The sequence below is a fragment of the Uranotaenia lowii genome, chromosome 3 (genome assembly GCF_029784155.1).
Source record: "Uranotaenia lowii strain MFRU-FL chromosome 3, ASM2978415v1, whole genome shotgun sequence".
Lineage (NCBI taxonomy): Eukaryota > Metazoa > Arthropoda > Insecta > Diptera > Culicidae > Uranotaenia > Uranotaenia lowii.
This window is the reverse complement of record NC_073693.1, coordinates 212059035-212085933: the sequence shown is the minus strand read 5'-3', so window position 1 is coordinate 212085933 and position 26899 is coordinate 212059035. Positions and strand designations below refer to the sequence as shown.

The 26899-nt window shown below is 35.0% G+C and overlaps 1 protein-coding gene across 1 annotated transcript in view; it reads right to left on the bottom strand.

Moving 5' to 3' along the window:
• Positions 1-26899, bottom strand: part of LOC129755080 (protein couch potato) — a 692881-nt gene that overhangs the window by 605163 nt on the left and 60819 nt on the right. Inside the window, exon 2 of the mRNA XM_055751418.1 lies at positions 17021-17056. Within this exon, the coding sequence (XP_055607393.1) occupies positions 17021-17036 (16 nt within the window). The 5' untranslated portion in view covers positions 17037-17056. The remainder of the gene's footprint in view (positions 1-17020; positions 17057-26899) is intronic.

Sequence of the window (26899 nt, the reverse complement as noted above, 5' to 3'; positions counted from 1 at the left end):
TCGCATAATCCGCTAAACAAAACACCAGAAAAATAATGTGTATGAATAATTTGTCTTCTACAAACACACATTCGTTATTGTATTGTGTGTGTACATTAACAAAAAAAATTCTCAAAAATTGTTTTTAAAAATCCAAAACAGAATGGTAAAAATTTTCGCATTTTATTATGGGTCATACTGTAGACGTTGTCGAATTGTCAACTGCACCAAATATTAAATTAAGTATTTGTACCAAATCAAAGAATGCGCCTGACTTTTAAAGTACCGTACTTGACTCATACACCGCATCGGGGTATATTGCACACACCTGCATTTCTAAGCTAAATGTTTTGAAAAAAAAAATGAATTTAGCATCTTTGTATAACACGTATCCTTATTGTTGGCCTCAGAATTACAACAAATACTGCGTTTTATAATACGTAAAATAGTTTACTTCATGCAATAGAACGGTTAAGGTTGGAATAAAATTAAAAATAGTAGCCTGGACTAAGGGCATCTTTAATTTTATACTTATGTAATTCCTTAAATTTCTAATTGAAATGAACTTTACTGAATCTTCGAATCAATGTTCATCTTCCATTTTTTGTAAAAAAATATTTATTTTCTTTTGAACTTCAAATTCATGATTTCCAAAAACAACATTGAAAAGTTTTTCATTACTCAACAGTAGTTCCAAGTGAGAAAACAATCATAACAAAATGAATCCCTCGACGTACCAAAACAATCAACTGAAATTAGCCATATGCACATTTATCAGCACGATCCCATCATCGATTGGTAGCTTCCATCCATCAGCAGCACAACACATGACGTGGAGCGACAACTGTCAATTTGGCTACTCACCGGACGAATGCAATGTGACGCAAAACGTTAGAACTCAGGTACCTACCTACATAAGTTTGGTTTGACAATTGTTGATGCCCCCTCGATTTGGTTTGGTGAACAACAACGCAGTATTCTGCTGTCCGATCAACCGAAGCTTATTTCACTTTCCGCAAATTGTATAACGACAAAACCACCAACAAATGCGTGTATGCGTAACACAGAAAATGGTTCGCTTGGCTGTGAGGGGAATCGACGAGAAAGGACAGACGAAATCAATACAGAACTAATATTCTAAATGGAGTGATTCACCCAGTGAGGAGGCCTAACTTGAAAAAAAGGGAGGTATAAAATAACGGGCAGATAAATAAATTGTTATTATCCAACGTGATCGGAAATATTTTGAGTTTCAAGAAACATCACTGCGGGGCCAAGCATTGACTAACTCGGTGGCAAATAATCCGATTGAAAGCTTTAAAGTGGCACTTTGAATAAGTTCGATTTTATGGGTTCATAGCTCGTGAGGTGAATATATATTAAGTTCTAGATCAGTAGATATTACTTGGTCAAAGCATAAAAGCTATTTTCGGTAATAGTAAGATTGAGTTTTTTTCGGGGTTCTTGTTAGATCACATCACATAAGTATTAATAGCAGAAGTCGAGGTTCCGGATTGTAATCAACATCCAGTAACGAGTTTCCGAGGATATTGAATTGAACTCCCACCTATCCTAGATTTTTTAATACTTAACATTCTAGCAATGTCAATTTGACACTCCTGACACTCGGTGTATCTCTAGTATTGTATCTAATCTATTAGTAACACGTGGTAACACATTTAAAGTATGGAAACATTTTAAGGTAGGAGAAATAAGGGCATGATAAAAGATTGCAATACGAGCAGGAACATTTCCCGTGATCGAAACAAGAATAGTAGGTACCACGTACCACTATTTGTCTTGCTTGTTGAAATATGAATGAAAATCACCAAAATTTTGTATTACAATTTGTATAAAATTGTTAAAGCATAAGTTTACTTTTTTGGACAAAGCAATTAGCGTTGAGAACCAAAAATATGAAAAAGAGTGCGAAATGAGAATAGTACTTGTGTTTTTCAACAGAAAACAAGATAACTTCTTAAAACTTACTGTGAAAAAGTAAATGATAATCATTCTTCAAACTTTTAAAATAGATGACTGCATTTTTAGGCGTTTTCTAGTATTCCAAAGGTTTGAAAGGGGTAGCTAATCAAAGGAATTTGATAGCGCTAAGGAATTTGAATCTAGGCTGAATCTGAATTCAAAAGACAGGCTCATTCTCATTTAAAAATAATAATATTTTTCAACATTAAAACACTATTTCTCCAGTTTCAAGTCGTAGATTGCAGCACTATCATACTATTAACCGCAATTGAGGCCCATTTTCGACCTTACTGGATTATTAGGGTGCGCTGAATGATTTTGTTCAAGAAATAAGTACTTGGTACCGTGTGAACGCCTTGGAAATTCTAAGATCACTAAATCAAAAAATTATAATTGCTTCAAGGTTACTCAAAAGTGAATTTCTTGAACCAATGTTGTACTTTCCGATGTAGCTTGATGGACCAGACGGCTAGCAGTATTATTGGTATGATTATTGAATCAGAAGTTGAGACGACCAGGAACTTTGGCGGTTGTATATTCTTGTGCTTGTGTTTTTTTGCAAATCCTGAAAAGCTTTTTGCAGCTTGATCATGAACAAAACTGTGTTGGAAAACTACCTCGAATTTTAAGGCTTGAAATGATGAATATGAACTTAATAAACCCGGCAAATTGATATTGAGACTTAGTTTGGTGTAAACTGTAAGCTAGTGCTATCCACGACTTGAAATCGGAAAAAAGTATGGTATACTGAAAAATCTAAGTTTTTGAATTCCTTCCTTTTTCAGATTCAAAATATACTCAGAATGTTTGATTCATCATTTCATGACAAGTTAATGAAGAAAGTAAGCAGTTTGGTAAATCATTTCAGCTCAAATATCAAATTTTTTAGTACTAGAGGAACATCTCTTAAAAATCCTTTTCAAACCTTTGGAACGCAGGGATCTATTCAAAGATGTAGTTTATAAAGGCATTATTATTAACATTATCACGGTTAATTTTGAGAAATAATCTTGATTGTTGTAGATCTATTGAACTAATCTTATTTCGTACTTTTTTCCATATTTGTGATCTTCAAAGCCCATTGCTCCGTCCAAAAAAACTAAAACTATGCTTGATTTATCCCTTGAATAATGTCAACCAAATTGTAGAAGATATTTTTGTGATTTTCAGTCATTCATATTTTACCAAACAAAACACTTGAAGGTACTATTCATATTTATTTTCGTCCGAAATACTATGGTTCTCGTTTGGCAAATGTGTGGTATTTGAAAAGATATTTTTTTGGATCATGTCGAACAAAATAATAACACGAAGGAATTGAATCTTTTTAACATTCACCCACATTTTATCATCTAATACAAGAAGACATGAAAGTAGGAATTGCCACTTATGAACGAAAAGAATCATCAACCAAAATGTAGGTATGTTAAGCGCCAAATTGGTTTACGTTTTTCAGGAATTTAAAGCTCTTTGTGTAAAATGACTAGGGGAGTATGAGGATACTTGATGTCTTAGCTATAACTCGAAACTGGAATGACTTACAAGGATCAAATCTAGAGTTTGTCTTGATTAGGTCGTATGAGCCACCTGGTGTTTCGAGAAAATCGATGTTGAAGTTTTGTAACACATTTTCAATTCTAGTATTTAAAATAACGAATACAATTGTTTGAAAATGTTGCATGCATTGCAAAAATAGATGAGAAATATCCTTGGGTATTCGATTCAGGCATCAGTTTAGTTGTTTCAGGAAACAGGCACATGCGACCTTTTGCATAACGGCTTTGGCGTTAACGTCCTTTTGTGAATTGATAAATTTTACTTTAAATCTGTCTTCTTTTGTCCCCAACTTCGTTAGTTCCTGCTTAAATGCTTATTTACTAAAATTTTTATATTATAATACTCTTCTGTAGAGTGGTGCAGTTATTTGCAAGTGATTTGGAGGTATTCTTTATTTGAAAATTTGCTATAAACACCTAAAAAAGAGCACAAAAGAAAGAGGACTTACCTTTGAATCCTTGGAGTGTTATTTTAATTCCCGCGGGTGATATGCGCTCTACAGGATCGGGTATTCTGAATCACAGGGCAGTTGTGGATAGGACCATATTTTATATCTACTGCTGCTCCACTTCAGCACTTCTCGCAAGCTTTGCAGCAACCTGACATTGCTAAAAACCACTCTTACAAACGATTTATGTTTAAATTACCAACTTTTCATCCTTGTAAAACGCGAACTTTGCCAAAATGCAGAACGTCGCAAAAACCAAAACAACGAGCTGTTATCTTTGGGTCCTTTTGTTGCACGGCAATCCAGTGATGCGCAAAACGTCGTTAAAACCAAATTGCACACGAATTTGAAAAAGTAATCATGCGTCCAAAATATAAATACTTTTTTAAAAGTTGTTTATTGATCAAATGAAACCAAAGTTTTACCTAACATAGAACTCATGTTTATCAGTCGTTTACAGACTGTAACTCAGTTTGGTCCATATTGGTTCATACGACCTAATCAAAACTAACTCTAGAAATTTTCTAGAAAAATGTGCTAAATGAAGCAAAACAACGGTGCTTTAAACTCAAAACTTTTTAACAAAATAAAATGTTCATTATGGGTTCAATTGATCCCTAAAGTTCAAAACTGTTTTTTCTTTTTTGAAATTTTGTTTGATTTTTTCCAATTACTAGGGCCCCCGGAATGGATGATCAAATCTCCTTCAATTAAGGATCAAGTCTCCCTCAACTTCAACTTCCACGAAAATGCTTCTATTTCATCTACGGGTTCATCTTGCGTTCCAACTTATGGAGCATTTAAACTTTAAATTACATGCTGTCAGAAAATGCAAAAGACGGCGAGTTGCTAATTTTTTCCAAAAAAAATATGATAAAAATAAGAAAAGGTGATCAAGTATCCCAATTCTCCCCTGTATTTAACAAAAGAGACGAACATTTCTGATTGGAAGTTTCTATTTTTTGGTGTGTGCTATCTCATTCCAACCGCGCAAAATACTTATTGAACCGAAAAATTTGGACTTGTAAAAGCGAAAGTATTCTTTTGTGCCAGTTTCTTTATACTTCTTGGCCAAGGTTAACAAATTTGATGGTAAAATCATTGCTTAATTTTTTTTTTCAACTTCAAATAAAGTAAATGTAACTAAAACATGAAGAAATAGAATATTTATTAACTTTGTGCTTTCATCCATAATAGTAGTAACGAGAAGTTTTTTTAACGGCAATCTTGGTACTGCACTGCAGCATCGTTGCTGATAATAATACTTTGAAAGGGATCAGATTGCGTCATCCAAAACTCTAGTAAACTGCATTTAAAAAAAAGGTTAATTTGATTTGGAGGTGAGTTTAAATTAAACTCACGAAAATGTGCATTTTCACAGAAACTTCACTATTTCTTGGCATTTAAATTAAAGGTTACATAGATCATAAGAGCAAGTTCACTGGTGTTGCGAAAAAGTGGTAGAAATTTTTACATTTTGAAAATTTTACCATGCAAAAATGTTTTCAAGATCTTGGGGCGTTGTATTTTTTACAACACTATTTCTATTTCTGCCGTGTGTGATAGAAATATTGTTATTTTTGCATCACAGTATGCGAAAATAGAACACGTGTTGTAAAAAAACTAGAAGTCCACAGATCTTGAAAATGTTTTTGCATGGGAAGATTTTCAAAATGTGCCGTAAGTGTCAAAATGTCTACCACTTTTTCCCTACACCAGTGAACTTGCTCTAAAAGGCAAAAACTTTACGGTTTTGAACGCTTTGATCGATTCCTTTCTCGATGAACTTAAAGTTTTAGCTGTAGGAGTTAATCGAGAATTTCGAAACTCAGGACGTCAGGGCGCAAGTGCGTGGATAGTTTGACAAAATGCAGATTGACAAAAAGATGAAAAAAACAACAGCTGACTTTGAAAGATTTAAAAAATTCACACTTTACTAATAATTTTTTCTCTATTTTTTTTTGTTTCGATTATTGTCGCTTTAACATGTTTAAGTCATTCGCGACTTATATCAACAATGTAGTTGGCGGGCAGTCATTGGAAAACTTATTCGATACAACTGTGATCGATGTTTACTCTTGGAAACGGGTTAAACTCCAATTCAGTTTTTAGGTGATGATCTTAAAAAATATAAAAAAAAAATTTCTGTTTTGCTCTTAGCTTCAGTACACAGTGGAATTGTTCGATTATTAGAATCAGGGGTTTACATTTTTGTCTGGGCTTAAAGGGAGCGTTCATAAATATAATAATGATGTATGCCCCTGAACAAAAATTTAAAGTCATAAAAATTCAATAAGTTAACATTTGAGACTTTAGACCAAATTAAGGTGAATGATCAAGGAAATATTTTTTCACAGAAGAGTGTCCGGCACTGAAAACGCAACTCTGCTAGTAGCTGAAAAATGCGTTTAACTGTCGTAACTTACGACTCGTATACGATATCATCTTTACGTACAATTTTGAGTGCGACAGTGAATTAAAAATCCTGCTAATTTGAGTCGTCTGAGTGATTTTCTACTTGATTGAAGTTTTGGCTAATTTACCAAATTGTCATCCTTCGGGACAATTACTTCATACCACGATGCTCTTTCTTACTAAAATGAGTTATCAACTTCGTGTCAATCGTTGTGAACCACTTTATGACATGCAGTTTCCACAAATCGTCAGCTACCTCTAGTACTAGACAAGACTTGTGAACAAAAAATTTCTGATTGAAAATTTGTCTCGCCCCGCCAAAATGTGTGCTTGTCGTTCAATTTTTTTCGAAATATTACACGGCTAACGGTTCAACTATTTTGCGTACCATTTTTAACCATCGGTTTTTGTTTATTTCATCGCTTTTTACTTTGTCGACATCAAGTTAGGCCTGGTTTTTTGTCAGTTGTACGAACTACTTCTTCAATTGATCCTGCTCAAAAATTAATAATATTGCTCACGATTTTTGTTAGATGCATTTCTTTATAGGATGCTTTTTCAAAAACATGAGATAAATTGTCACCAAATTTTAAACAATACATTACTAAATAGTTTCACTGATAGTTATTTCCATCTTCCATTCAACAGTTGCTCACGACGGAAATTTATGAATTTTTTTTCGAATACAGTCCTTATTTCTACAATTGATGCATTTAACTGATAACATTGTATTGGCCTAGCTCATGAGACAGCATAAGTACCTTCGAAATCCCACCAGAAATTAAATCCTAGAGTCCATTCTGGTCCTGAATAACTGTCATAGATCTTAAACCCACAATTCTGATTCTGAGCCGATGTTTGCAAATTCGTCGAGCATCGAGCATCAAACACAGTTGTACCAGATAAGTTTTTTTTAATAATTGTACGCCATCTTTAACGTTGCTATACAGTGGCGAATTCCATAAAGATGGTAAAACGACTAAAAGCGAAACAAAAACAACAACAAAAAACAATTTTGATTCTGGATTATTTATGATACCAGATCTTGATATTAAACCTTGAACTTGATCCCTATATCAAGATCATGGATCTCGATTCTTCAAACTGATCCTGAACCCTTATCGTGATCTTGATACTGAATCATAATCTGTTACTTGAATCTTGAATCAGAATCCAAATTTCGGATCTTGGAATTGTGTTTCTGATTCTATATCTTAAACCGTGATTCTTAGTCCCGTTCCCGGTTTATCCAAATACTTTTTCATGGATTCAATTCCTGGATCCTGGTTCCGATCCTGTATCTTGATCCCGGATTTTTGTTCTGAATATTGATTCCTGATCCTGACCCGGATACTGATTCTGATCTGAACCACGATTCCAAATTCTGATCCTGGAACTTGGTCCCTGATTCTGATGTCAGATTATGACGTTGGATCTTAATGCTGGACCCTTATCCTTATCCCACTCACTATCTTGAATCTCTGATCCTAAACCTGAAACCAGATCTTGGAGCCTGGTTTCTGATCTTCGATATTTATTTTGATTCTGATTTTATTCTGTGGAATCTGCTAAACAACTAAATTAAAATTGTTTTTTTTTCTTTGATGACATCAGTGAATACCCCCACTACCCCTTCCGCTACCAAATTTCATATTATTATGGTTTTTTTTAACAAGTTTCTCAGAAAAAATGTCCGTGTTTGGAAACATTATTTGCGGATAAATGTATCAAGACTCAGATCTTCTAAAGAATAAGATGTTTTCAATTTAAAATTTTCTTCCTGATTGCTTCGTTTTGGTTCAAGACCCATTCATGATTTTTTGCAGAATTTTCAAGTAACGTTGACATGAGTGAATTTGAATTTTTGTGTTTGCGTGGGATCATTTATTTAGTATTTTGTACTGAAAAATCAACATCATTTTTGTTTCTTCTGTGGAACCGAGCCTTCTTGATTCCACACCGAGGAACTTGATTCCACAGAAGATACAAAAATTACAGTCCCCCCACAATCATGGGTCACACACAATTATTAGTCACCGATCATCAGAACTGCTGATATCTACTAAACCAAAAGAAATTATATCATATTATTATTTTTAGTTAATCGACAATATCATCAAAATGCATTAAAAATATTATTTGTGCGTTTGATAACAGTAAAATTGCTGTTTGAATACTTTTTATCAAAGGTGAACTATAAGCTGTGGAACTATCGCATAAAATTCCAATGTTATAAGGTTGACATCTTAAACCGTTAAGCCCCTTATGCGGGTATTTCAAAGATTCCAACCAAATGAATTGATCCCATATAAGCACAAAAGAAGAATTTACATTTTCCAAATAAAACTGATCGAATGAAATGCGAAAATTTCATAATATTAAGCAAAATAAAAGTGACCCATAATTGTTACAGAATCTACCAAGTTCCACACAATCATGGGTCACTTTTTCACAAGCAAAACAAAACATACCTTGGTTGCTAGCTCAACCCAATTGCCCCTTGAACGTATACTAGCAAAGAATGCCCCTGAATGTTTGCCAGAAACTTGTTGATTTTCATGTTGATATTCGGGTGTTGCCATGGACTTCTATGTGACTAATAATTGTGGGCAATATGACTAATAATGGCCTGTGTCGGCAAGCGTCCGCACAAAACGACCGCTTGGAGCCGCCACTAGTTCCCTCTCAGTGGAGAGAGGAAATCAGTTGAAAGAGAGAAATTTTTATCCGTTTTGTTATGATATTGATTTTCCAATTTGATTTTACACGCTAAACTAAGAACACTTTATAAATTGATTTTTTTTTGTTGCAAGGTCAAGAAATGAAACTCAAAATTCAGTTTGAGGAAGGTAAAACATTAAAATCTAATCACAAAATATAAATTTTCACGCATTTTCTTATCTGTATTAAAAAGAAAGTTTAATTTTTTTAAGGAATTCAATAAAAGGACCTTTTCAACATTCGTTTTTGCAAACACGGAGAAAAAAGTATAGTATTTCCAACAATAATCCACTTATATTAAATCATATTTCTGACTAATTCTCGGCTAACTATAAATATTAAATTTCCAACTATATATATAATAGATTACCAGATTGAATTTCTGCATTTAAAAACACCTGTAATAGATTCAACTGTACTGCTATGATTGATTTTATGCATTTAACAGTAGAAATCATAGATTCAATTTTCATCGTATGATTGAGTTTGGGCATTTAACAATAACTATAGTGGATTCAATTTTATAGTATAATCTAGCCAAATGTTACTATGATTAATTGAATTATATGTCAATGATTGATTCAATAAGCGCAGCTATTGATATTGTAGATTCATGTTGTTTTTCCTTTCAAATCAAATTATATTTCTGGGTGATACCATGGAATTATTTATTGCTTAATCGAAAAAACTATTACATGTTTTAATTTATTAAAATTTTACCGCATCCATAAAGTTTCCCTTTAATAGGCTTCAGCAGCAGTATGTTGCACTTCTGGTTCTAACCTCATTTATTACTGGACCCTTCCAATCATCTGTTGTTTTTTTTTTTAGCAGCACCAGAAGACCATAATTCTAGGATCTTCTCTGTCAATGTTCCCCAGCAAACTTTCTTCGATTCACCACCAGCTTTCGGGGCCCATTTATCGGACTGGACGAAATAATCAAAACATGGGATGCGGTTCGAAAAAACATAGCTCCTTAACAGCAAATGATTTGGCCGCTAGCTGACCGTAAACGTCGTTACTTTCCTGGAAAAGTAGGAATCTTCTGAGAAGCCGGCATTTATTTTTGGCTGTGCTGACACATCCTCATTTTGAACCTGGGGTTTGGACCGCGCTTAATTTGTCCATTGCTGGCCCTCATTCTCGCTGCTCCTGACGGGGTATAGTCTAGAATCGAAGAAATGTTATTAGCCATCGTATCAAATTCAATCAAATAAAAAAAACTTACCCGTCGTATTTGGCCATCTACACCAACAATCCACGGAGCCAGGCATCGGGAACGATGTAGTTGCTAGAACCCCGGAGGCGTTTTAGTGGCAAGGAGCTTCCTGCTGCAACAAAACTTCCGCGCCGCCGGAATTTTTCTAATTTTTTTTTTCTTTTATGCTGGCTGTGAGCAGGGATGGCAGGCAGGCTGTGGAAACACACTACACGCATATTTCATAATACTCTATATTTGTTCAAAGTATAGCCACGATTGCGTTAGGTCTATTATCATTTTGTAGTTGAGTTTATTATATTTAAAGTTAGATGCGAAAAAATCAACTGCGCTTTGATGATTGGTATAATCAGCCGAAATAATTAGAACAACTGTCGTCTTTTTTCTCCGTGCAGTTTGAATAATCGTTTGTAAAAAGTTTTTTTACGCTTCAACAAATCGTCGTTTGACTATTACAGAAATCGTTTGATTACAATTCTTATTTATGCGGGTTGTGTTTTGAGCAAAAGTTTTTGAAAAAAGTTTGAAATGTGCTTTAAATTTAACACGTTGTATAACACGCACTTTTTTTTTGGCCTCAAAATTTCGGCAAAAAATTGCATGTTATACACCGTTAAATACGGAAACAATTTTTGATGAAAATATACTTTTACAGTGTCAATAAACGTAAGGATAAAAAAAACTAAAAAAAAAAAGTGTCAATAAACTAGTCATCTTTTTTCCGTGGTATCTCAGTAAAAAGTTTGTACAAAATAAATATTAGTTCCGAACTTTTCTTTGAGGATAGAGGGAAAATGAGCTTAAATCGTTAAACATCTAGCGTGTGATACATGGTGGAATCGAAGGAAAACATTTGAAAGATGATATTCCAGGCTGACGCGTACAATAATACCTTCTAGAACTGTTTTCATATTAATTTTTCACGTTTTTTTTTTTTCACAAAAATCATAAATAATTTGTATTTGTATTTGTATTTGAATTAGAAATTCCATCTGACAGTATTGTCTACATGAATAGAAAACGAGGAAAAGAATCTAACTAAACTTACATAGTGATACTTGCTAACTGATTACTATTCCTAACTTTAGTCCTAAAAACATCAGTTGAAATATGAAAATCATACAGGTCGAAAAAATGATTGAACACTTTAAACATAGCTCGAAGTGGTTCCTGCTGTCCGTAGTTGGTTCGCTGGAAATCGATGCGCAGAAATTCTCTACCTCTTAGGATCCGTGGTCTGATGTTGATGTTGATTTGATGTAATAATCCGGGACAGTCAATTTCGTAGTCAATGAGTTTTTTAATGAAGACAGCTCGTGCAATTATGCGCCTTTCGGAGAGCGTTTCCATTCCTATCAATAAACATCGGTGTTTATAATCAGGAAGAGTGTCAGGATTGTTCCAGGGTAGAAATCGGAGGGCGAATTTGACGAATCTCGATTGGACTGCTTCGATACGCTTAGCCCAGTATGCTGTGTAAGGACTCCATACAACCGATGCAGTTTCCAAGTTGGATCGTACAAGAGAATAGTACAGAGATCGTAGGCAGTAGGGATCTTTGAATTCTTTGGAAATCCTTGTGATGAATCCGAGATTTCTATTGGCTTTAGCTATGATGCTGGCGTAATGCTCATGGAAAGTCATTTTCTCGTCAAGGATGACGCCAAGATCCTTGAAAGATGAGACCCTATCCAGCGGAGTATTCGTAATTTTATAAGACCATGCAATAGGGTTAGATTTACGAGTAAAGGAGATGATGGCGCACTTCGGGATGCTGATGGTCAGATGGTTGTTAGAACACCATTTGGCGAACAAATCAATGTATTCTTGTAGTCTTAGACAGTCAGCTTCATTTTTTACCACATGAAATAGTTTCAGGTCGTCCGCGTAACCTAATCGGCATTCGGCAGGAAGCATCAGCAACACAAAAAAAGTGAGAAAAGAAGAGGGCCGAGATTGCTGCCTTGTGGCACGCCTGACTCATTGAGGAATGCAGAAGAAGTTTGGGTTCCTAGTTTTACAGACAGTTGTCTGTTTTTCAGATATGATGCCATCCACGAAACAAACGTTTCCGAAAAGCCCAATCTGTTCAGCTTGGCAAGGAGCAGGTTGTGGCTGACACGGTCGAAAGCAGCTTTGAGATCCGTGTAAATAGTATCTACTTGGAATCCTTTTTCAATAGATTTGATGCAGTATGAGGAAAACTGGGTCAGATTTGTGCTAATTGATCTACCTGGGAAAAATCCGTGTTGGTCGCTGGAGATATAAGCTTTGGCTTCGCGCATAATGGTTTTAGATATCAAGATTTCAAACAGTTTTGACCCAACACAGAGAGATGTGATTCCTCTGTAATTTTGAACATTCTGTTTGTTACCTTTCTTGTGAACTGGAAACATGGATGATTTTTTCCATTGTGCTGGAAACGTGGATGAGATCAATGATCGGTTTATAATCGACATCAGGGGCGTGCAAAGTTGTAGAGCACAATTTTTGTAAACTGTGGCTGGTATTCCGTCGGGACCTGGCGATGATGAAGGTTTCAGTTTGGTAATGGCGGCATGAATTTGGTCAGCAGAATATCTCGGTAATTGTATATCCAAAGCGTTCACTGGCACAAATGTTAAGGCTTGCTCAAGACTTACATCGTCAAATAGCGCATTATGTGTGAAAACACTGGAAAAATGTTTCGCAAAAAGTTCACACTGGCCATCAATCGAATCACAAACTTCGTCATTCAAGTGCATCCTTAAGCTTGTACTCTTTAATGTTCCCTGAAGGAAAAAAGGGATTAATTTTTAATGCGCAGTTCGAAGTCCGTTTTGAACCATCGCAAGGAAGAGAAGGGGTACTCAATTTTATGTTTATAGCATAGAACCATGTTTTGATCCACGATCCAACTTAATTTTGAGTACCAAATCCGGAGCATGTATAATGCCATATTTGTGCATGGTGGTTAAAATGTTTGTTTATTTCGCAAAAATTCCGAAGCGTGTATGAAACGAAGAATAAAGCAAAACAAAAAAATGGATTGAAAGCAAAAGAGATGCCAATTTATTTAATTGAAACCCTTTCAGAATTTGAAAAATATTTTGTGAATTTAATATGCAAACCAGCCGGTTGATCAATATTAGTTGCTGCAACTAATCCTAACTCTCACTTTTTCGTGAGTCGTTGAGACATGTCTTAGGTATCTCAACAAAATCACACCGTTTTTAACTCGTTTTTAATACCAATATAGAACGCCGTCTTCTAGTGCCCTTCAGACATAATATTAACGCGCCAGAACCAAAGTTTACTTGTGATGTCAGGTTTCCGAATTTACTTCTAACAATTTCAGTGATTTGCTGCCAGTTCACCAGTGACGTTTCTAGAAATTTGATTTCAAAGGATGATATTATAAGAAACCGTTAGAGCTTCGTTCCTTTAGGACATTAAATTTGAAGTTATATTGTTTTGTTTTAGAAAACAGCCGTACGGGTGTTTGGATTTTCAAAGTTATGTATTATCCATAAACTAACTAGAATTTTTGTTAAAGAATATTGGCGAAAAAAATATAACATAATTGGTGCAAATTTGAAGCTTTTATCTGAGAAACTAGATATGATTTGCATGCATCGTAAGCGTAAATATAAAATAGATGACTGATCATCAATTCAATCCTTTTCTATTTAAGAGCAGCAAATATAGTTGTTCAAAATTGTTTAAAATACATCCAAATCCCTCTGATCGAGAATACTCATAAGTACCACGGATTTGTCAAGTCATAGCTTGAAATAAGCGATTACGCTTTACTATAAACAGTAATAACAAAAAAAAGCAATTCTTAGATGCACTTTATTCTTATATTAATGTGTTAAATTGAAAAAAAATTACGAAACACAAAAACATATCACAACTGGCAGCCCTGCTGGTACCAAGGAAAGAAAATCAAAACAAAAAATTTACTCTCTCACCGATAGTTTTACGCGATTTTAACAACTTTCACCACCTCGTTTGATAACAGCACCGGGTGCAAAAAATCCGGAAAATGTGCAGGAACCCTTGGAACTTTTCAAAAAGTGTGCCAGTATCGTCAAAAAAATTTAAAAAAGGTAACTCTCAATTTTTCCATACAAAATTTCATCGAAAGGAACCATTTTGATAAGCGCCATCCCTTAGTGGGAGTTGCAACTAGCTCTAAAAAAAACTCACCCCATTGTTACAAGCTTCAATTTTGACCCATAATTGTGGTTTTGAAAAACGTTGATTGTTTCGGTAAATTATTTTATTTTTCAACAAAATTGGAAACAAAATCATGTTTGAAATCAAAGAGGGAATGTTTAATGACTGAAATTCATGCAAAGCTTGATGTTTGGTCCACTAACACCCGAATGAACGAACATTTTGTGGTGAAATGATACGTTAAGTGACTAATGATTGTGGGGGGACTGTATGTTAATTTTCCAGAACAAATTATTAAATTTTCCCATGGGCAACATCGAGCCCGAAACCGGTCGACAAAAAAGGTAATTTTTGAATCCGTTTTCCGTTTTGTAAGAACGTTAAGTGTCGTGTCCTGTAATACGTCGTGTGTTAATTGTGTAATTAAGTTCCACAATCCCGTTAAATATGAGTTTCCCATGCAAACATAAAAATTCAAATTTACTCATGTAAAAGTAACTTAAAGTTTTACAAAAAATCATGGATGAGTTTTGATCCAAAACGCTGCTTTTTAGACCCCAAGGTTTGAGAAATAAAAAAATAACCCTAAATCGACTCAGTCTGCAATGGTAATAGGATATATTGACAGTTCTACACAAACATCACCTTAACAGGAGGCCTCAGCCCTAACCTCAAACCATGGGAGAACAGAATCGATTTTTGAGAAAGGCACACGATAAACGCGATTTTCCGGTACTAATATCGACAAATTCGCTCTGTGGAAAAACGATATACAGATGTTCGTTTTTTGATTTTTATGGATGTTCAGGGGTGCCAAATGCATTGATTTTGGAAAAAGATTTTTTTTTTTATTGCAAGATGTTGAAAAACCCTTTCATGAGTTCTGAGAATTTGCAACTTTTCGGTAGATTTCTATTCGAATGTGAAATTAATTGCATCGCTTTGGTTTATTTAAATTTTTTGTCTCAGTGAATCATTTCGTATTCGTTAAGAAGTTAGAAGAAGTACATGAAAAAATATGTCAGATGTTTAAAATTCTTTTTAAAAATTAATTACCAAAAGATGTCTTATCTTTATCCATTTAAAACACCACATATTTTTTGTTTGTTTCGATTATAGTCGTTTTACCATCTTTATGGCATTCGCGACTTTATTAACGTTGCAGTTGTCGGATCGTTATTGAAAAACTATCCGGTACGACTGTATTCGATGTTTACTCTTGGGCTCGAACTCGCGGACATCGGCTCAGGAGACAACAGACTTGCCAACTGAGTTATATCACAAGCCCAACCCCATAGGGAATTCAAACGTTTGCTGATGATATTTAAATATTTAATCAACTCAGAATCAGGCTTCCGAAAAGTACAGCTTTGCTATGACAGCCATTTTCTTGTCGCAGAAACTGTCTCGGTTTTCCTTACCACTCGGTTGCTGCTGTACCGTCGGTAACGAATCGAAACGCTTCGGCTACATCACACACGTGCGGAAACGCAGGCTGTATCTGAACAATCGGCTTAAAGCTTGCGCTGCCGAAAATGTTGTGCTTTAAGCTGTAGCGAACCCAACCGACAGTTCGGTTTTCATCCCTTCAGGCCTCCTGTTTCTAAAATAATTTCATCTAACTGTCGGCTGCAGCGCGTGACAGTTTTGGGCAGGACTGTCACGGTTGACTGTCGTGCCCATACCGTACCCATGCCCGGCCGTATGAGCTGCTGCTCGGTTCGAACAGATCGAACGAGCAGGAGCATACGACCGAGGCGAAACGCGATGTGTGGTGCCGGTGCAGGTTAGGCGATATGATTACCTTCTATCCTATAGGGTCCTATGAGGAGGGTGATCGGGGTGATCACCACCCCTCCCCCCCTTAAGCGAGAAAGAAATTCATACCTACGCTCGTTCGATATTAACTCGGCCCGAGCGTGGATGATAATCCAAAGCGAATCTGGGCTACAGTCGGACGGAGTACTGTCATGCGAAATTCAACGCATTGAAAACTGTCACGGAGATTTTCCCAAAACTGTCACGAAGCTTAATAAACTTTCATACCCACGAACAAACTTTCGCATGAGGTAAAACGAGACCTCGCTGTACATCGCACGACCGCTCCTTTTAGAACTGTCGGGGAAGAAATATTCGGAAAGCTTTCATCGAGGTGCACGTGCGACGTTCGCAAGAATACTGTCGTTCGCCAGTACTTTTCGGAAGCCTGCTCAGAATAATTATAATCAGTTTAAAGTCAGCAAATTCTGATTTTAGTAATGTACCTAGCATCACTGGTGAGAATGCCAGCAAAATAAAATTTGAGGTTATGGCTGAGGCGAATTTTTCGCCAATACTATCGTCCGTTTATACCTTTATAGAATTGGATAGCTCGGCACAAACACTGAACAAAATCGAGTCAAATAAACAAAAGTGATTTAAATGAAGAACTCTTGAAATCCAAATAAATTTAACTAATTTTCATTAAAATGTTGGTCTTTTGTTCTTAGGCACCAGCGATCCGATAAAAGTAAAACATAGACAAGAAAAACTTACCCGTTGTGCACAGCATCCAAAAATTTCACACGAAACCTGTAAGCAAAACAAATATATTAGTCTATATTTTCAATAATTCGTGGTTGATCTTTTCTAATGACGACAAGATATTTTGCAATGTGTTCATTCCTATGAACTCATCACCTAAAGAAGTAGATAGTCAGAAACATAACTAACTACTATTATTTAATGACGCGAGATAATTCAATGAACTAAAGCATGGATCATTACAAATCTGGACGCACTGTTTATTATACCATAGCGCTCCTAGTTGTCGGATCTAGGATTTTTTGACAGTACTTTGTTCGGAAATGTTTTCTCTATCAGTGCTGAAAATTTCATAACGATTTGTTTTGTTTCAAAAAAGTTACACGTGATGGAAGCCACGAGACAAAAATTAATTTTGGACACTCAAGTCAAAAACCCGTCGTGGTCGGGTTCAAAAATCGCGAAATCGTTAAAAATGGTCAAATCAACTGTGTGCAGCTTTCTCAAACGTTTCCTTGAGATGCAAACTATCGATCGGCAGGTTCATACCAAGCGTCATAGTGGAATTAAGGATCGGAAACTGCATTTGATGGTGTTGAGAACGATCAAGGCAAACACAGGGTAGTCGGACTACGACATCGCCAAGAAATTCAACGTCGACCGGTACACCGTCAGAAGGATTAGTCTGCGCGAAGGAATACGATCCTATCGGACCAGTAAGCAACCAAACCGGACATTAAAGCAGTATTTAGTAGCCAAAGGACGTGCCCGGAAGTTATACAAGAAGATTCCAACGAAGTTCGAAGGATGCATCCTCATGGATGACGAAACGTACGTGAAGATAGATTTTGGGCAGCTTCCTGGCCAAAAATTTTATAAAGCCACTGCAGTGGTGCATTGCACTGGTCATGGTGATGTCCCCGGCAAGTTCGAATTCGTTTTTGTTGATAAGTTTGCACGAAAGTGTTTGATCTGGCAAGGTATTTGCAGCTGCGGACGAAAAACCCCGGTTTTTGTGAAAAACAAGACCATGGACTCCGAAATGTACAAAAAGGAGTGCATGAAAAACGTTTTTTTTTTCGTACATTAGATCTCACAAAGGATCAGTAAAGTTTTCGCCAGATTTGACATGCTGCCACTACAGCAAGGAGGTACTACAGTGGTATCGGGCCAACGGGTGGATTTTGTCAAAAAGGACATCAACCCACCAAACTGCCCTCAATTCCGCCCTATCGAAAAATTTTGGGTAATTCTCAAGCAGAAGATGAAGAAGAATGGTAGGACGACTCGGGATGCAACAGAGATGAAGAGATAGTGGAACAAAATGGCCGCTGAGGTCAGTGAATAGGGTGTCCAAACTATGATGAGTGGTTCTCGACGAAAAGTTCAAAATTTCATCAAAACAACATCAGAATATTTTTTTTCTTATTTTTCCTTTGAAGTGCAATAAAAATCCTACATTTTGATTACAAAACATTTTTATTTCGTTTACATAGCTCCGAGATAGACCCTTTTTAATGCGTCCAGATTTGTAGTGATCCATGCTTTATGCGGATTCTCCTGAATCCCTTCAACCAGAATGCAACTTTCAAACAATTTCCTGAAACACATTCTCAACAAAACAAATCAAAACACATTGTGAATCACAACACCCGATAATGGAAAAGTTTTCCTGACATAACCGGAAAAGAAAACCAACCCGTTGTATTTCATTAGAATTTGGGCTAGCCAAAAATCTTTTCTCGTAGAAGAAAGAGACAAAAAAAACCAAGTCTGCTGCTAACCGAACCGAACCATCAATTTTGGGGGTCAGCTTCATCCTCCTAAAGAGGAACGAGCAACAGAAATCCCTACTAGTGATATGATTTATGAAAAAAGTTTTCTCATATGTAGGGTAAACATTTGTCGCACCTTGTGGCGTATTTTTATACTTATGTTTTCTTGTAGAAAGTGTCGTTTTGTGTCATCATCTTTCCGAAGATTCACTTTGTATTACAATTTGACGAATTGTATGCAATTCATGAAATAAATTTAGCGCAAACTTGAAAAAAAAATCTATAATGGCATTTCAAAATTTTTATGGACGGAAAGGCGGGTTGGACAAAAAAATTACCGAAAGTTAAAAAAAATGTTTTTAAATGGAAAGAATCAATTTAATTTCATAACTCATAAACCAACCGGTATATAAAGGTTTTTTTCACTTCAATTTTCTTCAGACGCTTAGCTGACAAACAAATTAGATGTGCTCGTTGTGCAAATCATAAAAAATTCACCGATCCGGAACACAAGGCTGAAATTCATCATGTAACCCTTGGTTGAATGAACAAACATTTTAACGCAATTGTTGGTGCATAAATCGACGTGAAACAGCACTGAGCTGGCTGATTCAGAAGAGTATACCTACTTGCACCAATCAATATTGCATGGATCAAAGTGTGTTCAATTAGCAACATTGTTCTCTTTGTTTCACCGGAAAATGGTGATGAATAAATGTATGCAAGAATTTCACCACCTATTTTCGGAAAAAATTACTAAAATATTTTTCCATGTCAATTTTTCAAACATAAAGCCACGACGTTACCAACTGGAGTTGACAAGTGATTGCTCTTCTGGGAGCCAGCCGCATTAAAAAGGAAACTCCTTCCGAATGAAGCCACAAACTCGACCACAAAGGAAACTAATCCTAATCATCGAATTCCGGTTGCGGCATCAACAACAAACCAACATGTTATCAATCATTTTACCTAATCAAATTTCCCTTTGGCAAATCGGAAAACTCAGATGACCGACTTTGCATTAATAGTGTGTAGATAGTCCGAGAGTCCGATTCAGTGTCGTCTAGCTGAGTTGTGGAGCTTTCATTTCCGAATGCAATTTGTCTTGGCGACATTACAAACCCAAACCAAACCTCCTATCTGTGTGTGAATCGACAGACGAAACATTGTACATATATGGGCTAAGCTGGAGGACGACGAACGATGTTGCAGCAGTAAAATGACAATCAAATGGACCTTCCGGATCGATATCGGGAGCATACCATACCAATTCATACATGTGCGGAAACCAGTCAGAGCCAGTGTGGGCTGATGTTGACTCATCAATGAGGGTGTGTCAATAGATTTGGTCGGTTGGGCCAGGAAATCGAGGGCAAATTTTCCTGTGAAGATAATTATGAATAGTTCTTTTGAATTTCTGTTTTGATAAGAGGAAATTGCAGCTGCCGTTTAGCTTTGGGAGAAATTTTAAATTTATAGGAGTAATAGTTAAAACCTTTTCTGTTCTCTTCAGCAAGGTTTTTTCGTTGTGAAGTTCCTTGTTTATTTCAAACTTGCTTAATTCTTGACAAGTATGGGTACATCCACGCGATTCGAACCACTACCTGCCGTTTGAGAGACGCGCACGCTACCACAGAACCATACCTGATGCATTGGAATAAAAGCTCCCGAAGCAGGAAAATAGATGTAAGAAAAATAAAGTCTGTTTCACATAGAATATGGTGGCATCTTTTCATTTTCTGAAGCGCTCCTAGTTGTCACATCGCGAATCTATTGACAGTTTTTTGATCTAGATGGTTTGTTTACTTAGTGGTGAAAATTTAATCAAGATTGAAGCAGTCAGTCAAAAGTTATCGACGATGGAACGCGAAAGGCGAGAGAAAATTCTGCACACTCACGTAAAGAAACCGACGTGGTCAGGGGTAAGATCGCGAAATTCCTGAAATATCCAAAATCGACTGTAATTTCGGTGCTGAAACGTTACCGGGAGACCCTTACGGTGGATCGAGCAAAACAAACCAGGCGTAAAAGTGGAACATATGACCGGAAGCTGCGAGCAAAGGTAATTCGATCAGTTCACAATAATCCTGGAATCTCCTTGCGTGATTTGGCGAAAAAGTTCAAGACGAACCACAGTACAGCTCGACGAATTTGTTTGCGAGAAGGCTTGCGGTCGTATCCTGCAAGCAAACACCCCAACAGGACGCTGAAACAAAACCTGGTTGCCAAAACCAGGACAAGGAAGTTGTACGAGAAAGTGTTGACCAAGTACAACGGATGCATTTTGATGGACGACGAAACTTACGTCAAAATGGATTTTAAACCCGGTAACAAATTTTACCTGGCGAACCGTAAAGGGAATGTTGCGGGTAGATTCATGTTTGTTTTTGCAGATAAATTTGCTCGTAACTTGATGATTTGGCAAGGGATCTGTAGTTGTGGGAAGAAAACTTAGATTTTCATCACTGGGGGCACAATGAATGGAAATGTTTACAAAGCAGAATGTCTCCAGAAGAGGGTTGGCAACATTCGGTCCCACAAAGGTCCGGAGAAGTTCTGGCCGAACCTGGCAAGCTGCCACTACACCCGGGATGTAATTAAGTGGTATAAGGAGAACAAGATCGATTTTGTTGAAAAAATTATCAATCCACCAAACTGTCCGGATTTTTGTCCCATCGAGAAATATTGGGCAATAGTTAAGGGCAAACTGAAGAAATGTGGCAGAACCATAAAAAACCCGCTAAAATGGAAAAGTGGTGAAACAACATGGCGAATGAGGTTACCAGCAGTACTGTGCAGAAAATGATAAGTGGTATCACAAAAAAGGTCAAAAATTCATCCGAAAAGCTGACGAATGATTTTTGTGTATTTTTTCCTTAAAGTGCAATAAAACCCTACAAAATGACATTTTTACTTTTGTTGTACGTTATTTCTTTGCAATGATGAATTGATCTATTTTATCCGACCAGATTCTATGTAAAACAGACTTTATCCGTTTGTATGCAATGAGACATAGTTTTCATTCAAAACGACAAAACGAAGATATTGATATCAATGCTATGTCTTAAGGTTGCCAGAATGCCTGGTTTTTATAAGGGTTTACCCGGATATTTGATGTAAAATTTCAGATCAGGTTCTGTGCTTTTGAGAGAAAAATATGAGTTTCTGTGATTTTACATCAAAATTCTGTGTTGATTTTCTGTGATGCTATTTGACTCAATTTCATTGAAAATTTAGAATAAATTGGGTCTTTTAAATATTTAAGTTGGGTAAAATCAATCAAAATGACCAAGGTTATCTTACTTAATTATCTCAAAGTAAAAAACTTAAATTTAAAATTATGAGGAAAATCCATTTAAAATTCAAAAATTCTGTGAAATCTGTGTTTGCTCAAAATTCTGTGAAATTACAGATTTTTCTGCGATTTCGGCAACCTTGTGGTCCAGTTGCCCAGATTAATTCACTTTATTTGGTAAATTAAACAAAAAAAAACAATTTGTGTTTTAATTTTTTTTTATTTATGCCTAGAAAAACGACATTTCTTGAGCCAGTTTAAAAAAAATTAATCATGAAAGGTTTTTTGAAAGCCTTAAATACGATTTAAAATCTGTCGATGAGTTTTAACAAAATTAATTATTTTTAAATAGTTTTTTTTTCTTGATTTTTGTTCAGTCACTTTTGGGTTTCAACAAAATTAGCCCGGAAATTTCCCGGATTTTCGGTCGTCAATTTTGAAATTAAATTCCTGGATTTTGCCAGGTTTTATATAAAATTGCCAGGATTTCTTGCAAAATTCTTGCAACCTGAAAACACTGATCAAAATAATAATATCCCATTGAGATAGGTTTGAGTTGTAATTCTGATATGCTCACCTGATCGGGTAAATAGCAGACGGGCGATATCAGTGATGGTTCCGGGAAGAATATCAACGATGAGGAATTCATTATAATCTTATCAGTGCTATAAGTTATAACTATTTATTGATAGTGGTGTGAAAACTATAACTGTCAAGCACCGGAAAATGAGCTCGAGGGATCAATAAATCAACTTGATATATAAGGTACACACTGCTACTACAAGTTTGAATTTTACACTATTATAAATTTTTAAATACGTTTCTACTTCAACTTGTTGACTCGGGGCGAACAGAGCACCATTGATCGGGGCATGGTGAGCATTTTTGGCCGAAGAATCTAGCAGTGAACTCAACTCGATGAAGACAATTCAATTTTAAAGCTACAGCTTGACAGAATTCACCTGTCCAATTGACCTAGTGATAAGGTTACTCAGGGGACTCGAGCTCGATTCCTGGTCGAGGAGAATATTTATTTTTTACATTTTCTGATGATTCATGATTGATTATTTTGATTGTTGCATTATACGGCTAGTAGCATCATCTGCCAAACAAAGCATTAGAAAAATAATGTATGATTGTGTGTAAATTGTTTGTATTCTACAAACACACATAGATTATTTTGTTATTGCTTAGTTTGGTAGATGATGTGGCTAGTCGTATAATGAAAAAGTATGTATAAAGAATCAATGATGAACAGTGAATAAATAAAATCAACTCAACCAGGTCAAGCTGTAGATCTATAATTCAGTTGATGAAGTCAACTTTGCTGCCAGTTTAATTTGCTGCTAGATTCTTCGGCAGAAAATGCTCATCGTGCCTCGATTAATGCTTATTGTGCCCCATAGGGGTTACTCGCTATGCCCCTGCAACGACTGGTTTTCAGCTTTTGGCAAAATATTTCAAAATTTGTTTTTAAACGTTTTTATCTACTTTTTCAAGTTTCAGCCAGATACCAAATAGACTCCATAAGTGTTATCTCCCCTACATCGCTAAATCTTTGCCAGATCATTGCATTGAGATGTTAGCAAGGTTGTCGATATCACAGAAAACTCTATAAGTCACAAATTTCCGAGTAAAGCACCCGTTTTCACTTTCTGTCAGTTAAAACCGAATTAGGTCTCAATGTTGATGTCCGGGTTTATTTTCGTCCATCTTAATCATTGAGAGGTAGTCAACAGTTCTGCTGGAGTTCACGCTGAAGGAAGCTTTTTTGGATTTGCAAAAATTCACAAACACAAAAACATATATACCACCGTCGATGTTTCTGCTCATCTCAACTTGATGGCTATCAAGTTTCATCGGGAAGTACAACACGGACCAAGAAATTCACTTTTGAGTGTCCTTTATGCAATTCTAATTATGGTATTGAAAAAAAACCAGTTTGGAAAGTAGTTAAAACTTGCTGGAATACTATAAAGTGCCTGAAAATACAGTTAGGAATTCAAATATATCATAGATGCATAATTATTCATATTTACACAGTAAGTTCTAAGAAATAATCGTACTGTTTTCATTTCGCATCCTCTTTATATATTGTTTATTTTTACCGCCAATTGATTCATCCAAAATAAGTAAAGATTTAAAAAGAAACTAATTACGATTTCTTAAATAATCTGACCAGGGAAGAAAATAATCATGACGTGAAATTGTTCAGCAAAACTATAATAATTGTTGTATATTCATCGTTAAAATCAACATTCCTTTTTTATTTCCAATTGAAGGCTTGATTGAAAAATTCCGCTGTAAAATTTTAAGTTTGAAGAAATATTTAATCACTATTTGAATTGTGAAAACTTGGTTAAGAAAAAACCCATTTTGAACTTGAAAGATCGATACGCATACCTATTTTTAATTAAAAGTTGATAAAAAGAAGAATATCAATTTTTTATTCAAGAATCCCAGTGATCAGAGATACCATCATTTTTTATTTCGTCCAGTGATCAACCTAGAAGACCAAAATAGTTCTTTCTGAAGTTCACAATAATTACTTCATTTATTTATAAAACAACATGTTCAGTTCATCATTGAAAGCTTCTTTTGCCAAAGTGCAGGTTGGGAAATGGGTGATTTCTCGAATGATCACTAAGAAACTAATTAAAAAATAAATTTGGAGTTTTGTGTAAATATTTAAAGCTCAAAGCAAATACTTGTTTAATAAATGTTGTGCATTAAAATTTTGCTTTAAAGTTGTTACTTTGAATAATTTCGATTCTTTCCATAAAGCAAAAAAATCATTAACGATTAAAAAAAGGAATAAAAACAGGTAAAACCTTTATAAATTTTAAAGCGCAAGTTTAAAATTTCATGCTCTGAATATTTTGTAGCCGTCAATTGAAATACGGGGTCCTAGAAAGAACAAAAGGTAGAAACTATGTTTTTCTTTTTTAAAATTTAGGGTATTAGGCTTATAATGTTTTCAGAACACAAGAATTTAGAATTGAAAAACAATGAGTAACTTATTAAAAATTTTAAAACGAAATTAAAAATGTTTGACTATAAAAATCAGTAAATTCATGTAAAAATTTAAAATCAAAAACTTTAAAAATCGGTTGCTTTATTTGAATATTAAATCAAAATAAGACATAAAAAAAGTTACGTTTGTAGTATTCATGAAGATGGAGATTATAAGTTTAAAAATTAATCAGTTTTAAGTATAAACAATCATTGATAACTGATACTCTAACAAATCTTCATGAATTGAAAAAAAAATGAATCCTTATTTGTTTATTATATTTTAATTTATTTAGGGATAATAATGATGATAATGATGATGATGCATGATTTAAACAAGTTATATCCTACAGTTTTCATAAACTTGGAATAAATCATTACAATCAAATCCGACTTTAGTGAAGACATTCAAAATCGAAAAGATAGTATTTAATTTTACCAATTTGTTGAAACTGGAATTTGTTTTTTGCCTCGAAATATCTTAAATTAAATTTGATTTTAATGGAGTAAAGTGAACAAGTAGAAGACTGCTATCACTTTTTTCGCTAAAACCAAAATTAGTTGCGATCTAGAAGAAAATGGATCTTGTGATTTGAAACCTTTTCTTTTAATTTTTTGTTATGTTTTAAAGTTTTGTAAAAAATAAATTATTAAATGATTTTCACGTATTTTCAAAAGTGATTTAAAAAACAAAGCTCTTAGGCAAAAACTAAATTGCATGTTTGGATTTAGGGCAACCAAATTATTCAAAATCATCGCCTAAATTCTTTGCAACTAAGAAAAATGTAAAATTTGAGGCCTTGAGTAATTTGTCAAAAACTTTTTGAATATGGAGTTCAGGATTCAGAATAATGAGAAACACAAAATACAATTGAGGCTGAAATTGATTTTTTGAGGAATATTTCATATCAGCATGAAATTTTGAATGACATTTACCCTTTTTACAATCAAAGTGGTTAGTTATAAAGTCATCGATACAAGGATTTGGTAATTATTTAGCTAAATCTGGTGACTATCGTAAGTGTTCAACACCTTTCACATGGCTAACAACTTGTGATGTGTAAAATTAGTATTCTATGAATGAATTTTGAAGTCAAATGGTTGGTTCCAAATTTCTAACTTGTTCAGTCACACTTCTTAGTAAAACCAATTTTAAACACGAGTTAGAAGTTTTGTGAGTCAAGATTTGAGTTTCAATACAAATGATATGAACTGAATGGCAAATCGAAATCTTTAATTGATTGGTTTCAATTCGTGAACATCATATAGAGCCGTAAAACAAAAGGACATGTTTCTCAACGCTTATTTTTAAACACCTTTTGGGATCAAGTGATTTCCTAGTAAATTCATTCCTTGTATTGAAAATTTTACTAGGAAAAAATCTCCATAAGCCAATAAGCACAACTGTTTAAAAACTGTTTAAAATTTTAATTTAAAATAAAAAAAACCATTCCATTTGATTTTATTGCTATTATTTGGTGTTGCTTATAATCGCAAAATGCACCGTCTTAAGCAAATTGTGGCTTGCAAGTGCTTAGTTCGAAAGAACTTTTACGAAAAAAAAAGCCAGAAAGTGCATATCATCTTATTTAACAATACCAAAGTGATGACAAAAACCTGATTTGTTTTGATTTTTATTTTGAAAGATCATGAATTTGGCAAAAAAAAAATGTTGGCAACCGTGGTTTTGCGATAAGGATTCAAAATCAGTCATCAGTTCACTATCAAAATAAGGTTTTATTTTTAATTTGGATCTTGTTTCTTGTTAAAATAAAGTAGGTTTTATATAGATTTTACAAACGAATTTTT